General features: G+C 46.7%; 1 protein-coding gene across 1 annotated transcript in view; it reads right to left on the reverse strand.

The window, feature by feature from the left end:
- The window catches only part of ripk4 (receptor-interacting serine-threonine kinase 4), a 56,967-nt gene extending 51,499 nt beyond the window's left edge, over positions 1 to 5,468 (reverse strand). The window contains exon 1 of the mRNA XM_078233005.1: positions 5,153 to 5,468. Coding sequence (XP_078089131.1) covers positions 5,153 to 5,334 — 182 coding nt within the window. The 5' untranslated portion in view covers positions 5,335 to 5,468. The remainder of the gene's footprint in view (positions 1 to 5,152) is intronic.
- Between the last annotated feature and the right edge of the window lie 14,991 nt (positions 5,469 to 20,459).

Consider the following 20,459-nt stretch of genomic DNA (forward strand, 5'->3'; position numbering starts at 1 on the left):
ACAGTGCCGAAGAAGGCCATTCGGCCCATCGCGTCTACACTGACCTTTACCCAGGCCCTATCACTCATAATCCCACGTATTTACTCTGCTGATCTCACTAACTTACATATCTTGGGACAATAGGTGCAATTTTTAGTATGGCCAATCCACCTAACCCACACATCTTTGGACTATGGGAGGAAACCAGAGCACCCAGAGGAAACCCATGCAGACATGAGGAGAACATGCAAATTCCACCCTCCCAAGATCTCTGCGTTCCTCCAATTCCAGCATAGTGAGCATTCCCGATTTTCATTCCTCCACATGAGACAGCCAAGCATCCAACTGCCACGGTGGCACAGTGGTTAGCATTGCTGCCTCACAGCGCCGGGGACCCAGGTTCAATTCCCGGCCTGGGTCACTGTCTGTGCGGAGTCTGCATGTTCTCCCCGTGTCTGCGTGTGTTTCCTCCGGGTACTCCGGTTTCCTCCCACAGTCCTAAAGACGTGTTGGTTATGCGCATTGGCCATGCTAAATTCTCCCACAGTGTACCGGAGTGTGGTGACTAGGGGATTTTCACAGTAACTTCATTGCAATGTTAATGTAAGCCTACTTGTGACGTTCATAAATAAACTTTAACTTTAGGTCCAGCACTGGAAATCTCTCCCTAAAAATTGCTGAATTACAAGGTTCCAGGTTCAAATTCCATTTCAGGGTTTGAGCAGATTAGCTGCTGCATTTCCAACATGACAATGCCTACACTTCTAAAAGTACTGCATGGGGTGTAAAGCATTTTGAGAGGTGATATTAAAGTTGCCCAGCTCTCTGCGCTGCTCTCAGGTACTGGGTCTGATGAGCAGGATGGAGTGCTTGCTGACTGTAAGTTTAATTATTGTAGTAACCAGTCAGTGTCTTTCAAGCTCCAAATATGTTTCACTTGTGGGTCTCACCCAAACAAAGAACCTGCAGAAAGCCCGCACAATTCTCACCATGCAAAGATGTGCAGGTTAGGTAGACCGACCATGATCAGGACTAGGGCAGGGGATTGGGCCTAGGTAGGGTTGTCCTTCAAAGGGCCAGTGCACACTCGATGGCCCAAATGGTCTCTTCTACACTGTAGGGGATTCTATGATTCATTTCCCCCACAACAGTCCTGCAACAGATTGATTTAAAAAGCCTGACCGGTTCACTAATGATCTTTTGGGTGTGAAACTTGCAATCCTTACATGGTTAGATCTGGACACAGTAAGAAGTTTAACAACACCAGGTTAAAGTCCAACAGGTTTATTTGGTAGCAAAAGCCACACAAGCTTTCGGAGCTCCAAGCCCCTTCTTCAGGCGAGTGGGGATTCTGTTCACAAACAGGGCATATAAAGACACAGACTCATCATCATGACTACCATCTCCACATCATGACTAGATCTGGACTCCAGGGACAACTACACTTGATTCCTTACCACCCTCTGAAGTGGCCCAGCCAGCTTCTCAGTGCCATCAAACCAGTACAAAGAATAACTGCAGTGGTTCAAGAAGATCGTCCAATCATCACCCCAGGGTAACTAAAGAATGTGCAATAAATGTCTGCCAGTGACACCCAATTCCAATAGGCAACTCAATGCCCCGGGCCAGAGTTGAAGTGATATCCTCAAAGCCAGCGGTAAAAGGAAACTTCCATCTCATCAGTCTGAGTTGGGTTCAGCAGTGCAGAGGTGGAAGGATACGATGGCACAGTGGTTAGCACTGCTGCCTCACAGCGCCTGGGACCTGGGTTCGATTCCGGCCTCAGGCCACTGTGTGTGTGTGGAGTTTGCACATTCTCCGCTGTCCATGTGGAGCAATGAAAAATCGGGAATGCTCAAGATGCTGGAATTGGAGGAACACCGAGATCATGGAGGGTGGAGTTTGCGTGTTCTCCTCGTGTTTGCGCGAGTTTCCTCCGGGTGTTCCGGTTTCCTCCCACACTCCAAAGATGTGCAGGTTAGGGGGACTGGCCATGCTAAACTGACCTTAGTGTCAGGGGGATTAGCAGGGTAAATATGTGGGGTTATGGGAATAGGGCCTGGGCGGGATTGTGGTCGGTGCAGACTCGATGGGCCGAATGGCCTCCTTCTGCACTGTAGGATTCTATGATAGTGTTCAAGTTGCTCCTTCTTGGAGGAAATTTCTGTTCATCCAATACTGGATATCACCCGAGCAACATGGCAAAGCAGAGGCAGTGGAGGGGTCAGGAGAGATGGTGGTCAGGTCACGTTAAGTGTCATCATTGTAAATGTGGGAGCTGACGATATTTTCGGATTATATTGCGGAGGGGCAAGAGGTGGATGGGAATAGGAAGGGGCCAAAGGAATATTCTTACAGGATTCCAGAGGTAATGGTGTGGGAGCGAGAATAGAAACCACGGAAAAGGAACCTCTACCTGTGACTGGATAGGATTGGAAGCAGGTGAGTGAAGGTACCATCCAACTGGATTGGCTGTGGAGGTACTGAGGAGGGTGCTGTGGTCACCAAGGTTAAAGACCACCGACAGGGGGAGAAGGAAGAAGGGGGAAGAGTTTCCCTGTGTCACAATCACATACTAAAGTCACTGATTACATCTTAAGAACCATTTCAGTCGTATAGGCTGCTGATCAGGTAGCATTGGGTGGCCAAGGCCCTCCTTAATACAACACTGAATTCAGAGGCACCCAATAAGAAGCTGCCTCCCACAAGGTTACTGAGTCGGTCTCACTGACGGCAAGTGTAGTCTCGGGATTCCCATCAGGTCCAGACGATTCTCCCAGTGTATAGTGCTGAATAAATGCAAGCCTTTCTTTCATCTCTCGTAAACTACTCTGTCCCTTTCCTGATTTAAGACATTCCCAGACATGAAGGGCCTCTTTCTGTGCTGCAAATCATGACAGTGCAGGAGGCCATTCAGCCCATTGAGACTGCACCGATTCTCTGACAGAGCATCTTACCCAGGCTCACTCCCTGCCCTATCCCCTAATCCCCTATATGCCCTGTTTGTGAACAGAACTCCCATTTACCTGATGAAGGAGCAGTGCTCCCAAAACTAGTGGCTTTTGCTACCAAATAAACCTGTTGGACTTTAACCTGGTGTTGTGAGACTTCTTACTATCCCCTAACCCCACTCATTTACCCCAATAATCTACACATCTATGGACACTAAGGGGCAATTTCGCATGGCCAATCCACCTAACCTACATATCTTTGGATATGAAGGGGAATTCAGCATGGCCAATCCCCCTAACCTACACATCTAATGGACACTAAGGGGCAACTTAGCATCGCCAATCCACCTATTAGGGGGAATTTAGCATGGCCAATGCACCTAACGTACACAATTTTCAGACTGTGGGAGGAAACCGGAGCACCAGGAGGAAACCCATGCAGACACGGGGAGAATGTGCAGGCTCTGCACAGACACAGTCACCCAAGGCTGGAATTGAACCCGGGTCCTTGACGCTGTGAGGCAGCAGTGCTAATCACTGTGCCACCCTTAAGCTCCGACTTCAAATCTAACTCTTTTACCTATCGTTTTATTTCCTCAAGTGTCTGTGGTATGAAATTTTGTTTGACAATGCGCCTGCGAAGAATCTCAGGGTGAAGTTGAAAGATGCAATATGACTTCAAGTTGCTGCTGGTTGTTGATCTTGTCAGCAGTCCAGAGGGGAGAATGGAGTGTGAGTGAGTCTGTGTGTGGGGTGGGGTGAATCTCCAATTCATTGTTGCTTCTGCAGCAGCATTATGATAATGCCAATGTGGTGTGAATCACTTCTGTCTCACACTGACCATAGTTAGCAGATTAAAGTGCTGTTATCTATGATTTAATCAACTGGAATCTATACGAGTGGGGTTGAGGCCAACAGTTATTCACGGGATATTTCGTTCGATGCCTGTCTGTGGCCCGGGGAAGAGGCCTCCTTCAGTCTCTAAACACTTTGGGCCCCCAAGCCGACACAACCAGGAAAACCATAAAAAAAGGAACAGTCAACAAAACAGACCGACAGGGGAAGAGTCGATTAGAAATCATCACCGTCCTGAAAGGTCAGGTGATTGGATTTATTATTGTCACATGTGTTGGTATACAGTGAAAAGTATTGTTTCTTGCGCACTATACAGACAAAGCATACCGTACATTGATAAGGAAATGAGAGAGTGCAGAATGTAGTGTTACACTCATAGCTAGGGGGTAGAGAAAGATCAACTTAATATAAGGTAGAGTTCAAGGCCTAGTGCAATACAGCAACAACTTGTATTTACATAGCACCATTAACATCCCAAGTCACTTCACCAAAGCACAATCAAATAAAAGTTGACACCAGGTGTTAGGACAGGTGACCAAAAGCGTTAGGTTTTAGGGGGAGTCTTGGAGACAGTAGTAAGACAGAGAGGTTTAAAAAGGGAATGCCAAACTTTTAAGTGTTAAGCAGCATGGTCGTCAATGATGGAACCATTAAAATCCAGGGGCAGATTAGTCACCGCGCAGGTTATATTCCAGGAGTCCACTAATGAATACGTGTTCCACCTTAAAACAGGGCAGGATTAGGCTTGTCTGTCTCCACAGTTCTGGTTGACAAGTTTGTCTGAGCTTGCACATGCAGATTGTCAACCAGGTGAGCTGAAACTCTATCTGAGTGAAAGTCAGCACCTTAGAATCCCTACAGTACAGGAGGAGGCCATTCGGCCCATCGAGCCTGCACCAGAAAGGGAGAGGAGAAACGCAGGGGATACACCGTCAGGTGTCAGGACAATCAAAGGAACTTCATTCCAACGTCATTCTGCAGTACAATCTTGCAGGAAACCGTTTTTCACAGTGTAAACTCAGACCAGATCCAACACACGGCAGCAGTAGCAGGACAGATCCAACACACAACAACAGGATCGACAATCAAATAAAACAGACAAGGGAAGGGTTAAACAAAGTCAAAATTACACACCGCCTTCACATGTACCAATCTCACTGGTTGCTGCAAACACGGCAGATAATGATTTTAAGAGCACATTTATCACACACTGGGGGATTTTCACACTAACTTCACTGCAGTGTTAATGTAAGCTGACTTGTGACTAATAAATAAACTTTATCAACAGATTAACAAACAACGCGCCCATTCCGACAGGAATTTCCAGCTCTCGAGCCGGGAACACAAGACTCAGGTCAGCAACTTACTTCTCATCGACGTGGAGACTCGGAGGACACTTGATGGCCAACCACGTTTTCCAATTGACATGACGAACCTTGTAAACTTGCCCAAAGCCACCGGATCCAATCTTTTCCCAGCTCACAAACTCATCCGAATCAAAAGTTTTTAAGAGTCCCATTCTCCAGGAGGACCTCTCCTGTTTCTCCATCGTTTAAAAGTTTCTCCCACTTCCTCCCCCTCCGCCGACACTGAAATAAACTCCTTCTCCTGCCTTCTGGTGTTGATGTCTGCTCTACCTCCCCCCTGTCCTTCGCTCGGTAATAGCTGCTGACACAATCTGTCTGGTCAGGTACTCAAGGTGTGTTCATTAACTCAATGCTGACATCATTTCCTGTTGCAGTTTGGAGTTTATCCACCCTTTAGGAATTTGCCGGCCTCTCTCTTTTAACCCCTCCCGCTCCAAACTCCCAGCACTGAACACACGCACACACACACACAGACTTCAGCATAAACAAACTTATTCAGCACTCCCCAATTAAAATTAAACCACAGCCAACTTTATATCTATATATCTCCCGTCAACTCTTTTCTTTGTACAGATGTTTCAAGAACTGGATGAAAATGCAACTGGAGATTGAGGGACAGCATAGTCCCACTCCCCCCTAAACCCTCCACACACACCCCATCCCCATGCACTATGTTTACATTCATTTGTGGGACATGGGCGTCGCTGGCTGGCCAGCATTTATTGCCCATCCCTAGTTGCCCATGGAGAGCAGTTGAGAGTCAACCACATTGCTGTGGCTCTGGAGTCACATGTAGGCCAGACCAGGTAAAGACAGTAGATTTCCTTCCCCAAAGGACATGAGTGAACCAGATGGGGTTTTTCTGACAATTGATTCATGGTCATCAGTAGATTCTTATTTCTGGAATTTTTTTTATTGAATTCAAATTCCACCGTCTGACGTGGCGGGATTCAAACCCGGGTCCCCAACTGAGTTTCTGGATTAATAGTCTAGTGTTAATACCACGAGACCATCGCCTTCCCACTGAGACGCAGCAGAGGGAGTGGGTGGGGAGGACTCAGTGACAGCTCTATATCCTGAAGGCCAAGGTTCAAATGTCAATCTGGTGCTAAATTTAATGAAGATAGCAAGACAATTGGAGGGGGAGGGGCAGAATTAATCTCCCTGTTATCAGCAGCCTCCATTTCTAAATGTAAAATGGTCAGGAATAAATCCAAGAATAATTCATGAGACACTTTTATCACGGTGGCACATGGTTAGCACTGCTGCCTCACAATGTCAGGGACCCAGGTTCGATTCCCGGCTTGTGTCACTGTCTGTGCGGTGTCTGCACATTCTCCCCGTGTCTGCGTGGGTTTCCTCCGGGTGCTCCGGTTTCCTCCCACACTCCAAAGATGTGCGGGTTAGGTGGATTGGCCGTGCTAAATTGACCCTTAGTGTCGGGGAGATTATCAGGGTAAATATATGGATTTCTAGGGATAAGGCTTGGATGGGATTGTGGTTGGTGCAGGCTCGATGGGCCGAATGGCCTCCTCCTGCACTGCAGGGATTCTATGAATCTTAAGCCACTCAGTGGTATTGAACCGCTACCCAAAAAACAAATGGCAGTGGGAGTGTTGGAGTGGGCGGGGAACACATTCCTGCCGACTCTCTGGATGGCGGGTGTTGAGCTCGCAATCCGAAAAATTCAGGACGGTAGGTTTCCTTTCCTAAAGTGCATTCGTGAACCAGTTGTGTTTTTACAACAATTGACAATTGTCATCATTAAATTTTTAATTCCAGATATTTTTTTTACTGAGTTTAAATTCCACCATTTGCCATGGTGGGATTCAGACCCAGGCTCCCAGAGCATTACCTGGGGACGCTGGATTACTGATCCAGTGACAATACCACCGGCTTCCCAGTGATCTTTCCAGCTCATCTCAACCAGCTTCAAGTTTTCACATTTTTAGGTGTCCAGATCACCAACAACCTGTCCTGGTCCCCCCATGCTGACATTATAGTTAAGAAAACTCACCAATGCCTCCACTTTCTCAGAAGACTAAGGAAATTTGGCATGTCAGCTATGGCTCTCACCAACTTTTACAGATGCACCATAGAAAGCATTCTTTCTGGTTGTATCACGGCTTGGTATGGCTCCCGCTCTGCCCAAGACCGCAAGAAACTACAAAGGGTCGTGAATGTAGCCCAATCCACCACGCAAACCAGCCTCTCATCCATTGACTCTTTCTACACTTCCTGCTGCCTCGGCAAAGCAGCCAGCATAATTAAGGATCCCACGCACCCGGACATTCTCTCTTCCACCTTCTTCCGTCAGGAAAAAGATACAAAAGTCTGAGGTCACGTACCAACCGACTCAAGAACAGCTTCTTCCCTGCTGCCATCAGACTATTGGATGGACCTACCTTGCATTAAGTTGATCTTTCTCTACATCCTAGCTATGACTGTAACACTACATTCTGCACTCTCTAATTTCCTTCTCTATGAACGGTATGCTTTGTCTGTGTAGCGCGCAAGAAACAATACTTTTCACTGTATGCCAATACGTGTGACAATAATAAACTAAATCGAAATTACCCTGCAAGGCTGTGTCCTCAGCGTCTTACTATACGCATTATACATTTATGACTGTGTGGCCAAATTCCGCTCCAACGGGAAGTGCGGACAGTGTCAGTGGATGGGAGGCTGGTTTGCGAGGTGGACTGGACTTTGTTCGCGACATGTTGTAGCTTCTTGTGGTCTTGGTCAGAACAGGAGCCATATCAAGCTATGATATATCCCAAAAGGATGCTTTCTATTTTATTTATTTGTGTCACATGTAGGCTTACATTAACACTGCAATGAAGTTACTGTGAAAATCCCCTAGTCGCCACACTCCGGCGCCTGTTCGGGTTACACTGAGGGAGAATTTAGCACGACCAATGCAACTGACCAGCACGTCTTTCGGACTGTGGGAGGAAACCGGAGCACCCGGAGGAAACCCAGTCACCCATATATACTAATGTGACTATAATAAATCAAATCAAAGGAGAGAGGTGGAAGGGGCTACAATGCTCTCAATGTCCCTGGTATAAGAAGCAGATAGGAAGGTCAGACAGTTTTGCAACTTCTGATTATTATTGAGGCAGTGGACAAATTCAAGTACCTTGGCACAATGATAAACACCAAAGGTCCATCCAAGGCCGATATCCAGATTAGATGAACTCTGGCAAGAGGTGTGACCAGTGACTTTAGTGCCATCTGGAAGTCCAAAAGCATCAGCATGAAGCTGAAACAATGGCTAGTCCAGTCATTAGAATGGAGTGTTTCTCTCTATGGATGTGAGAATTGGACTCTATAGAAAGAGGATGAGAGAGGAGAACCGTTTTTGAAATGTGGGTAATGGCGGAGGACATTCAGAGTCAGCTGGATGGACAGAAAGACAAATGGGTGGGTTTGATCAAGGACAGAAGTTCTGGAATCAACAAGCAAGTGAAAGATTGCCAAGAAAGGACATTGGGAATGAAGCTTTGTCCTGGTAACAATTGAAGGAGAAAATCAGGGTTAAATCCAGAAGAGGAAAGAGACTAACTGGGTGGATGGATTGAGGGAGGCTTGTGACATTAAGACATGGACTGAGGGAGGCCTGAGGAAAGCCAGAGAAGAAACGTGATGATGCCAAAGGCTCCACTGAGGCAATAGTGAGAGCAAAGCAATGATTAATATCTATTGATTCCTTCTACACCCAAAACTAGGCGGCACAGTGGCACAGCGGTTAGTACTGCTGCCTCACAGTGCCATGGACCTGGGTTCAATTTCCGGCTTGGGTCACTGTCTGTGTGGAGTTTGCACATTCTCCCCGTGTCTGCGTGGGTTTCCTCTGGGTGCTCCGGTTTCCTCCCACAGTCCAAAAGACATGCTGGTTAGGTGCATTGGCCATGCTAAATTCTCCCTCAGTGTAACCCGAACAGGCGCCGGAGTGTGGCGACTGGGGGATTTTCACAGTAACTTCACTGTAGTGTTAACGCACTCCTACTTGTGACACTAATAAATAAACTTTAAACTTAAAATCAAACTGTCTGCCAACGTTAAAGACCCGGTTCTCAATTGAAGAGAAGTTACTTGGACGAGACACTAGAGGTAACCAGCATCCACTCAGTTGCACCCTAGCACACGTCAGGAGAACAGGAGAAAAAAGAAAGACAAAAAAAGTCTGGAGCTTTCCGGCTGTTGCTCCGGCGGGATCTGCCAGTCTTGCCGATGGCGCACCTCTGCCATGGGCTTCATGGAAAGAGGGGGTGCATTCAACAGGAACCACCATTGACAACAGGGGGACCAGAAGATCCCGTTGCCAGCCAATGGCAGGCCACACCCCGCCACTCTGAAACACATGGTGGGGTGAGCAGTAAATCCCACCTATAGAACAAAGATTTCCGACGCTACCCGCCAGCGGGATCTTCCGATCCTGCCAAAGTGAATGCAAGTTCGGATGTCAAACCATATCTGCCGTACTGGGGCCAGAAAATCCAGGCCATAGAATCAAAGAGCAGTAAGATTGGCCATTCAGCCCATCATTGTGTACACTGAAATCTAACCGACAGTTATGGGGTTTACTATTCCATTCAAATTAGTAACAAACGAGAGAAGACTGTCGAACAAAGAACAGTACAGCTCAGGAAAAGGCCATTCGGCCCCCCAAGTCTGCGCCGATCACATTGTCCTATCTCAACCAACCGCCTGTATCCCTCCATTCCCCATCTGTTCATGTGCCTATCCAGATAAGTCTTAAATGTCGCTAACGTATCTGCCTCAACCACCTCACTTGGCAGTGCATTCCAGGCCTTCCAACACCCACTGTGTAAAAAACTTCCCCCGCACATCTCCACTGAACCTTTCCCCCTTACCTTGAACTTGTGCCCCCTTGTAATTGTCATTTCTGCCCTGGGAAAAAGCTTCCAACTGTTCACCCTATCCATACCCCTTATAATTTTATAAACCTCTATCAGGTCACCCCTCAGCCTCCGAACTTCCAGGGAGAACAATCCCAGTTTAACTTCACTGACCACTTTGGTGCTTTGACAAAGGGTCATCTGGACTCGAAACGTCAGCTCTTTTCTCTCCTTTCCAGATGCTGTCAGACCTGCTGAGATTTTCCAGCGTTTTCTCTTTTGGTCTACACGACACGGCCAGTTGTTAAACCATTAAGAGATGTAGTCAAGGAACTCCCTGTACTTAACGCTGGTTGCAAGCTCAGAACAATTCTAAAACCACACAATAGAAAGAAGAAATGATAAATAATTTAAAAATGAGACTGAGCAATAACCAGCCACAATGAGAGGATGTAAACACAAACTGAGTAATGTTGACTTCAGCAAGATTACGCACAAAACCCATCGCTGGAAATTAAATTGAGATCAAGTCTTGATAGGTTTGGATTTAAAACATCAGCAGTACATGGTGTACTTTCCTCTTTTATGGAAAAATGAGTTATGGTCAATCAACAGACTTTACCAATGTACTGATCGCAATATAAGTTGTACTAATGTTGCACATATTCATAGGGACAGGAAAAAGAATAGGCCCCTCCAGCCTGTTCTGCCGTTCAGCTCCACGAAGGTTGATCTGTCCCTCAACTCCAGCTATCTGCTTTTCATTCAAACCCTTTGATACCCTGTTACAGACTTCCACCAATCTCAGCACTGAAGATCTGAATCATCCATGGACCTTTGGTGTTTGGAGCCAAGCGCCCTGTACGCACGTGCTTGCGGCGAGAATTCACTTGGAGGCAAGCTTCTTTCACTTGTGAACTAGACAAGAGGACAGTGGGCATGGATCGCTTGGTAACAAGAAAGAAACGGCCAGGGACATTAAGAGGCAGTATACCCACTGGCCAGGATCATATGTCAGAATCTGCTGGAGAGAGCTGATCTGGAGAGTCCACAACAGGACAGAGCAGTGATACTGTTAGCTCTGTACAGCCGGGGCCTGCGGTGAACAGCCTACAAAGAAATAACTAAAATCAGGAACAAAGCAGTATAATGGGCGGCACACGGGTTAGCACTGCTGCCTCACAGCGCCAGGGACCTGGGTTCGATTCCCGGCTTGGGTCACTATCTGTGTGGAGTTTGCACGTTCTCCCCGTGTCTGCGTGGGTTTCCTCCGGGTGCTCTAGATTTCTCCCATACTCCAAAGATGTGCAGGATAGGTGGATTGGCTATGCAAATTGCCTCTTAGTGTCAGAGGGATTAGCAGGATAAATGTGTGAGGTTACGCGAATAGGGCTTGGGTGGGATTGTGGTCGGTAGAGAATCGATGGGCCGAATGGCCTCCTCCTGCACTGCAGGGATTCTATGAATCTTAAGCCACTCAGTGGTATTGAACCGCTACCCAAAAAACAAATGGCAGTGGGAGTGTTGGAGTGGGCGGGGAACACATTCCTGCCGACTCTCTGGATGGCGGGTGTTGAGCTCGCAATCCGAAAAATTCAGGACGGTAGGTTTCCTTTCCTAAAGTGCATTCGTGAACCAGTTGTGTTTTTACAACAATTGACAATTGTCATCATTAAATTTTTAATTCCAGATATTTTTTTTACTGAGTTTAAATTCCACCATTTGCCATGGTGGGATTCAGACCCAGGCTCCCAGAGCATTACCTGGGGACGCTGGATTACTGATCCAGTGACAATACCACCGGCTTCCCAGTGATCTTTCCAGCTCATCTCAACCAGCTTCAAGTTTTCACATTTTTAGGTGTCCAGATCACCAACAACCTGTCCTGGTCCCCCCATGCTGACATTATAGTTAAGAAAACTCACCAATGCCTCCACTTTCTCAGAAGACTAAGGAAATTTGGCATGTCAGCTATGGCTCTCACCAACTTTTACAGATGCACCATAGAAAGCATTCTTTCTGGTTGTATCACGGCTTGGTATGGCTCCCGCTCTGCCCAAGACCGCAAGAAACTACAAAGGGTCGTGAATGTAGCCCAATCCACCACGCAAACCAGCCTCTCATCCATTGACTCTTTCTACACTTCCTGCTGCCTCGGCAAAGCAGCCAGCATAATTAAGGATCCCACGCACCCGGACATTCTCTCTTCCACCTTCTTCCGTCAGGAAAAAGATACAAAAGTCTGAGGTCACGTACCAACCGACTCAAGAACAGCTTCTTCCCTGCTGCCATCAGACTATTGGATGGACCTACCTTGCATTAAGTTGATCTTTCTCTACATCCTAGCTATGACTGTAACACTACATTCTGCACTCTCTAATTTCCTTCTCTATGAACGGTATGCTTTGTCTGTGTAGCGCGCAAGAAACAATACTTTTCACTGTATGCCAATACGTGTGACAATAATAAACTAAATCGAAATTACCCTGCAAGGCTGTGTCCTCAGCGTCTTACTATACGCATTATACATTTATGACTGTGTGGCCAAATTCCGCTCCAACGGGAAGTGCGGACAGTGTCAGTGGATGGGAGGCTGGTTTGCGAGGTGGACTGGACTTTGTTCGCGACATGTTGTAGCTTCTTGTGGTCTTGGTCAGAACAGGAGCCATATCAAGCTATGATATATCCCAAAAGGATGCTTTCTATTTTATTTATTTGTGTCACATGTAGGCTTACATTAACACTGCAATGAAGTTACTGTGAAAATCCCCTAGTCGCCACACTCCGGCGCCTGTTCGGGTTACACTGAGGGAGAATTTAGCACGACCAATGCAACTGACCAGCACGTCTTTCGGACTGTGGGAGGAAACCGGAGCACCCGGAGGAAACCCAGTCACCCATATATACTAATGTGACTATAATAAATCAAATCAAAGGAGAGAGGTGGAAGGGGCTACAATGCTCTCAATGTCCCTGGTATAAGAAGCGGATAGGAAGGTCAGACAGTTTTGCAACTTCTGATTATTATTGAGGCAGTGGACAAATTCAAGTACCTTGGCACAATGATAAACACCAAAGGTCCATCCAAGGCCGATATCCAGATTAGATGAACTCTGGCAAGAGGTGTGACCAGTGACTTTAGTGCCATCTGGAAGTCCAAAAGCATCAGCATGAAGCTGAAACAATGGCTAGTCCAGTCATTAGAATGGAGTGTTTCTCTCTATGGATGTGAGAATTGGACTCTATAGAAAGAGGATGAGAGAGGAGAACCGTTTTTGAAATGTGGGTAATGGCGGAGGACATTCAGAGTCAGCTGGATGGACAGAAAGACAAATGGGTGGGTTTGATCAAGGACAGAAGTTCTGGAATCAACAAGCAAGTGAAAGATTGCCAAGAAAGGACATTGGGAATGAAGCTTTGTCCTGGTAACAATTGAAGGAGAAAATCAGGGTTAAATCCAGAAGAGGAAAGAGACTAACTGGGTGGATGGATTGAGGGAGGCTTGTGACATTAAGACATGGACTGAGGGAGGCCTGAGGAAAGCCAGAGAAGAAACGTGATGATGCCAAAGGCTCCACTGAGGCAATAGTGAGAGCAAAGCAATGATTAATATCTATTGATTCCTTCTACACCCAAAACTAGGCGGCACAGTGGCACAGCGGTTAGTACTGCTGCCTCACAGTGCCATGGACCTGGGTTCAATTTCCGGCTTGGGTCACTGTCTGTGTGGAGTTTGCACATTCTCCCCGTGTCTGCGTGGGTTTCCTCTGGGTGCTCCGGTTTCCTCCCACAGTCCAAAAGACATGCTGGTTAGGTGCATTGGCCATGCTAAATTCTCCCTCAGTGTAACCCGAACAGGCGCCGGAGTGTGGCGACTGGGGGATTTTCACAGTAACTTCACTGTAGTGTTAACGCACTCCTACTTGTGACACTAATAAATAAACTTTAAACTTAAAATCAAACTGTCTGCCAACGTTAAAGACCCGGTTCTCAATTGAAGAGAAGTTACTTGGACGAGACACCAGAGGTAACCAGCATCCACTCAGTTGCACCCTAGCACACGTCAGGAGAACAGGAGAAAAAAGAAAGACAAAAAAAGTCTGGAGCTTTCCGGCTGTTGCTCCGGCGGGATCTGCCAGTCTTGCCGATGGCGCACCTCTGCCATGGGCTTCATGGAAAGAGGGGGTGCATTCAACAGGAACCACCATTGACAACAGGGGGACCAGAAGATCCCGTTGCCAGCCAATGGCAGGCCACACCCCGCCACTCTGAAACACATGGTGGGGTGAGCAGTAAATCCCACCTATAGAACAAAGATTTCCGACGCTACCCGCCAGCGGGATCTTCCGATCCTGCCAAAGTGAATGCAAGTTCGGATGTCAAACCATATCTGCCGTACTGGGGCCAGAAAATCCAGGCCATAGAATCAAAGAGCAGTAAGATTGGCCATTCAGCCCATCATTGTGTACACTGAAATCTAACCGACAGTTATGGGGTTTACTATTCCATTCAAATTAGTAACAAACGAGAGAAGACTGTCGAACAAAGAACAGTACAGCTCAGGAAAAGGCCATTCGGCCCCCCAAGTCTGCGCCGATCACATTGTCCTATCTCAACCAACCGCCTGTATCCCTCCATTCCCCATCTGTTCATGTGCCTATCCAGATAAGTCTTAAATGTCGCTAACGTATCTGCCTCAACCACCTCACTTGGCAGTGCATTCCAGGCCTTCCAACACCCACTGTGTAAAAAACTTCCCCCGCACATCTCCACTGAACCTTTCCCCCTTACCTTGAACTTGTGCCCCCTTGTAATTGTCATTTCTGCCCTGGGAAAAAGCTTCCAACTGTTCACCCTATCCATACCCCTTATAATTTTATAAACCTCTATCAGGTCACCCCTCAGCCTCCGAACTTCCAGGGAGAACAATCCCAGTTTAACTTCACTGACCACTTTGGTGCTTTGACAAAGGGTCATCTGGACTCGAAACGTCAGCTCTTTTCTCTCCTTTCCAGATGCTGTCAGACCTGCTGAGATTTTCCAGCGTTTTCTCTTTTGGTCTACACGACACGGCCAGTTGTTAAACCATTAAGAGATGTAGTCAAGGAACTCCCTGTACTTAACGCTGGTTGCAAGCTCAGAACAATTCTAAAACCACACAATAGAAAGAAGAAATGATAAATAATTTAAAAATGAGACTGAGCAATAACCAGCCACAATGAGAGGATGTAAACACAAACTGAGTAATGTTGACTTCAGCAAGATTACGCACAAAACCCATCGCTGGAAATTAAATTGAGATCAAGTCTTGATAGGTTTGGATTTAAAACATCAGCAGTACATGGTGTACTTTCCTCTTTTATGGAAAAATGAGTTATGGTCAATCAACAGACTTTACCAATGTACTGATCGCAATATAAGTTGTACTAATGTTGCACATATTCATAGGGACAGGAAAAAGAATAGGCCCCTCCAGCCTGTTCTGCCGTTCAGCTCCACGAAGGTTGATCTGTCCCTCAACTCCAGCTATCTGCTTTTCATTCAAACCCTTTGATACCCTGTTACAGACTTCCACCAATCTCAGCACTGAAGATCTGAATCATCCATGGACCTTTGGTGTTTGGAGCCAAGCGCCCTGTACGCACGTGCTTGCGGCGAGAATTCACTTGGAGGCAAGCTTCTTTCACTTGTGAACTAGACAAGAGGACAGTGGGCATGGATCGCTTGGTAACAAGAAAGAAACGGCCAGGGACATTAAGAGGCAGTATACCCACTGGCCAGGATCATATGTCAGAATCTGCTGGAGAGAGCTGATCTGGAGAGTCCACAACAGGACAGAGCAGTGATACTGTTAGCTCTGTACAGCCGGGGCCTGCGGTGAACAGCCTACAAAGAAATAACTAAAATCAGGAACAAAGCAGTATAATGGGCGGCACACGGGTTAGCACTGCTGCCTCACAGCGCCAGGGACCTGGGTTCGATTCCCGGCTTGGGTCACTATCTGTGTGGAGTTTGCACGTTCTCCCCGTGTCTGCGTGGGTTTCCTCCGGGTGCTCTAGATTTCTCCCATACTCCAAAGATGTGCAGGATAGGTGGATTGGCTATGCAAATTGCCTCTTAGTGTCAGAGGGATTAGCAGGATAAATGTGTGAGGTTACGCGAATAGGGCTTGGGTGGGATTGTGGTCGGTAGAGAATCGATGGGTTGAATGGCCTCCTTCTGTACTGTAGCGATTCTATGATAATAATGATTTCTTGAGGTATGGTTTTGCTAATTGTGCCAACGCAAATAATAATGCAAAGCTGATTTGTATTATATGTGGGGAAATACTGTATAAAGTATAAATTCCATATAAAGTATGCATACTGTATAAAGCAGAAATTGTTGTTCTCTTTACAGTTGTTATGTCTTATGAATTGCCGTGATGAGTGCAAGATGAAAAACTTCGACAGTATATTGTTTTTTCAGCAATGCTCAGGTTAAATAACTATGATTTAATAACGATAACTATATAATAAATAATGACCTCCTCGTGAACCTGCTCCTGGGCCTGGCGAAACACGTCATTAACAGGTCCAGGCAGCGGGCGATCGATGGGGTCGTCCATCCTGAGTGTCTGCCCCTCTACCGCGGCTACGTTCGTGGCCAGGTGTCCCTGGAGAGGGAGCATGCGGTGTCCACGGGCACAGTTGATGCCTTCTGCGCCCGTTGGGCACCGCAGGGGCTGGGGTGCATTATAGACCCCGATAATCACATTATGATTTGATGTTTTAAGTTTTCTTTGTACTTCTGTTCTGTTTGGGCTGTTCCTCCTCCTTTTGGGGAGCTGCCCCTTTTACTTTGTCCCCGAGTTAATTTGAGTTGGTTTATTTGGTTTGCCCTAAAAGACAAAAAAAGAGGTGTGAATTGTCTCAAGACAGGGCAGTTAGTGAGATTTTGCAAGCCCAGGCAAGTCGTGGGGGTTACAGATAGTGTGATATGAGCTCAAGATCCCGGTTGAGGCCGTCCTCATGTGTGCGAAACTTGGCTATCAGTTTCTGCTCGGCGGTTCTGCATTGTCATCTATCTCATGGTCTGAAATAGGTGCTGGTTAGGTGCGTTGGCCGTGCTAAATTCTCCCTCAGCGTACCTGAACAGACGCCGGAGTGTGGCGACTAGGGGATTTCCACAGTAGCTTCATTGCAGTGTTAATGTCAGCCTACTTGTGATTAATAAATAAACTTTAAAAATTAAACAAACATCAATCTGTGCACAGCAAGCTGCCACAAACAACAATTTGAAAATGACTAAATAATCTGTTTTTGTGATTAGTTGAAAAATAAATATTGATCAGGACAATGAGAAGATCTCTCCAGTATTTTCTTTGCTTCTGTTGCTACTAGTGAAAGGAAAATCTATTATCCTGTGTGTATCTTTTTAAATGTTTTCGCATAAAAACAAGTTTTGCTCAAAGTTTCTAAATTAGCAATTTATTTAATTCTAATTGAAGTTCTCTAATGTTTATAACTGGGTGAAAAGATGCTGGCAGTTTAAGAGCTGGAAACTCCCATAAAATGTAAAGTTTTACATAAAAGGTACAGCACAGAATCAGGACATTCGGCCCTGCTGGTCCATACTGGTCTTTATGCCTCCCAGCTTACTTCACCCAACGCCAGAGAGTGGTGAATCTGTGGAACTCTTTGCCGCAGAAGGCTGTGGAGGCCAGGTCATTGAGTATCTTTAAGACAGAGATAGATCGGTTCTTGATTAATAAGGGGATCAGGGGGAATGGGGATGAGGAAAATATCAGCCATGATTGAATGACGGAGCAGACTCAATGGGCCGAGTAGCCTAACTCTGCTCCTGTGTCTTATGGTCTAACCCTTTCAGTATATCCTTCTCTTCCGGCCTCCCTCAAGTACCTAACTACTCTCCTATCCATCTTTACCGCCCCTTGCAGTAGCCAATTCTATCCTCACAACTTTCTGCCAATGCTATTCTCATCTGCTGTTCTCCTACATACTTTCTATATAGGGGTTTGCTGGACAAGTGAGGAACAGGAGGCTCTGACTGACTTCCTCCGTCCTTACACAAGGGGTGTGGCCAGGATTGGACTAGTTCAACTCAGATCATCAGTCATGCACAGATCCCATGGCCTCCCGTTCAGTTGCTCACTGGATCAACATATTGACAATTAGGGAGCCTCACATATCCTGTGCTGAAATGCAAACATACACTCAGTATCTGTGAAGCAAACAGACAAATTAAAGAAAGACTTATCTTGGACCTTTTGCAACTTCAGGATATTGCAAAGCACTCAGTGACCAATTAAGTCCTTCTGAAGCATAGTCACTGTTGCAATGGAGCAATATAGCAACAATACAGACTAAGACATTCCTGCAAGTCACAGATGAACTTACTGACAGGGGTCACTGGACAAGGATCAGGAGCTGTATTACTGGCCAGGCAGGATGGCACAGTGGTTAGCACTGCTGCCTCACAGCGCCAGGGACCCGGGTTCGTTTCCTGGCTTGGGTCACTGTCTGTGTGGAATCTGCACATTCACCCTGTGTCTGCGTGGGTTTCCTCCGGGTGCTCAGGATTCCTCCCACAGTCAGTAGTCTCACAACACCAGGTTAAAGTCCAACAGGTTTATTTGGTAGTACGAGCTTGCGGAGTGTCACTCCTTCACCAGGTGAGTGCAGGATTTGTTTCACAAACAGGGCAAATCTCGACACAAACTCAATTACAAGATAATGGTTGAATGTGAGTCTTAACAGGTAATCAAGTCTTTACAGGCACAGACAATGTGAGTGGAGAGAGGGTTAAGCACAGGTTAAAGAGGTGTGAATTTGCACTCCCTTTTTGTTTTCCTGAAGAACCTTTTATTGATGTTTTGTTTGCACTTCAGTCCCACGCTCCTGATCTACGGGCATCTGGTGCAGAGAGGGGCGGGTCGGGATGGCGACTTCCTCGTGAACCTGCTCCTGGGCCTGACAAACGAGCCATTAACAGGTCCAGGCAGCAGGCGATTGACGGGGTCGTCCGTTCTGACTGTCTGCCCCTCTACCGTGGCTATGTTCGTGGCCAGGTGTCCCTGGAGAGGGAGCATGCAGAGTCCACGGGCGCAGTTGACGCCTTCCGCGTCCGTTGGGCACCGCAGGGGCTGGGGTGCATTATAGACCCCGATAATCACATTTTGATTTGATGTTTTAAGATTCCTTTGTACTTCTGTTCTGTTCGGGCTGTTCCCCCTCCTTTTGGGGAGCTGCCCCTTTTACTTTGTCCCTGAGTTCATTTGAGTTGGTTTATTTGGTTTGCCCGAAAAGACAAAAAAAAGAGGTGTGAATTGTCTTAAGACAGGGCAGTTAGTAAGATTTTGCAAGCCCAGGCAAGTTGTGGGGGTTACAGATAGTGTGACATGAACCCAGGATCCCAGTTGAGGTCGTCCTCATGTGTGCGGAACTTGGCTATCAGTTTCTGCTCGGCGTCTCTGCGTTGTCACGTGTCCCATGATCTGAAAGAGGTGCTGGTTAGTGTATTGGCCGTGCTAAATTCTCCCTCAGTGTACCCGAACAGGCGCCGGAGTGTGGCGACTAGGGGATTTTCACAGTAGCTTCATTGCAGTGTTAATGTCAGCCTACTTGTGATTAATAAATAAACTTAAAAACTTAAACAAACGTCAATCTGTGCACAGCAAGCTGCCACAAACAACAATTCGAAAACGACTAAATAATCTGTTTTTGTGATTAGTTGAAAAATAAATATTGATCAGGACAATGAGAAGATATCTCCTGCCCTTCTTTGAAAGAGTGCCATGGGATATTTTATGTGCACAGAACAGGACTGACAGGTTTAACATGCCAGCTCAGATACGGCACCTGTGACAGTGCAGCTCTCCCTCAGCACTGCACCAGTGCGCCAGCCTGGATTTTCTCCTCGAGTCTCACCCTGATGTGAGCTTGCACGCCAAATAGCTGCAGGAGAAAGGCAATCCATGCAAGTACCAGCATGTCTGTGAACCACATTGAGGTTTGAGAGCAAGCAACACAACCGGTTTTAAACTGCATCCCTGCTACTTCATTTCATAGGGAGGATTCATCCAGCTGGGAACGTGTATGGAAAACAAAGCCACTCCTGAATCTATAATTACACTTTTCACCAGCCTGTTGTCATGCTTTCTCATTTAAGTTTTCCCCCTAAACTCTTTTCTCTTATACGTTGACTCGATGCCTTGGCCGCTGTTTGTGTGTGTGTGTCCCCTGTCCACCTGACCATTTCTAAGTCCTGTCAACTATTACAGCTGACAGCAGCGACATAGACAAAGCCATTCCTGCGAGTCGCATATGAATTTACTGACTTAGCGGCTGCGTCCCATCCTAACTCCTGCCTTACGACGCCCTTCACACCCCTGACCTCTGGCTCAATGCCGATCTTCTGCCCTCCACTGTTGCTGGGTG

Source organism: Mustelus asterias, chromosome 17 (genome assembly GCF_964213995.1).
Source record: "Mustelus asterias chromosome 17, sMusAst1.hap1.1, whole genome shotgun sequence".
Classification (NCBI taxonomy): Eukaryota; Metazoa; Chordata; class Chondrichthyes; order Carcharhiniformes; family Triakidae; genus Mustelus; species Mustelus asterias.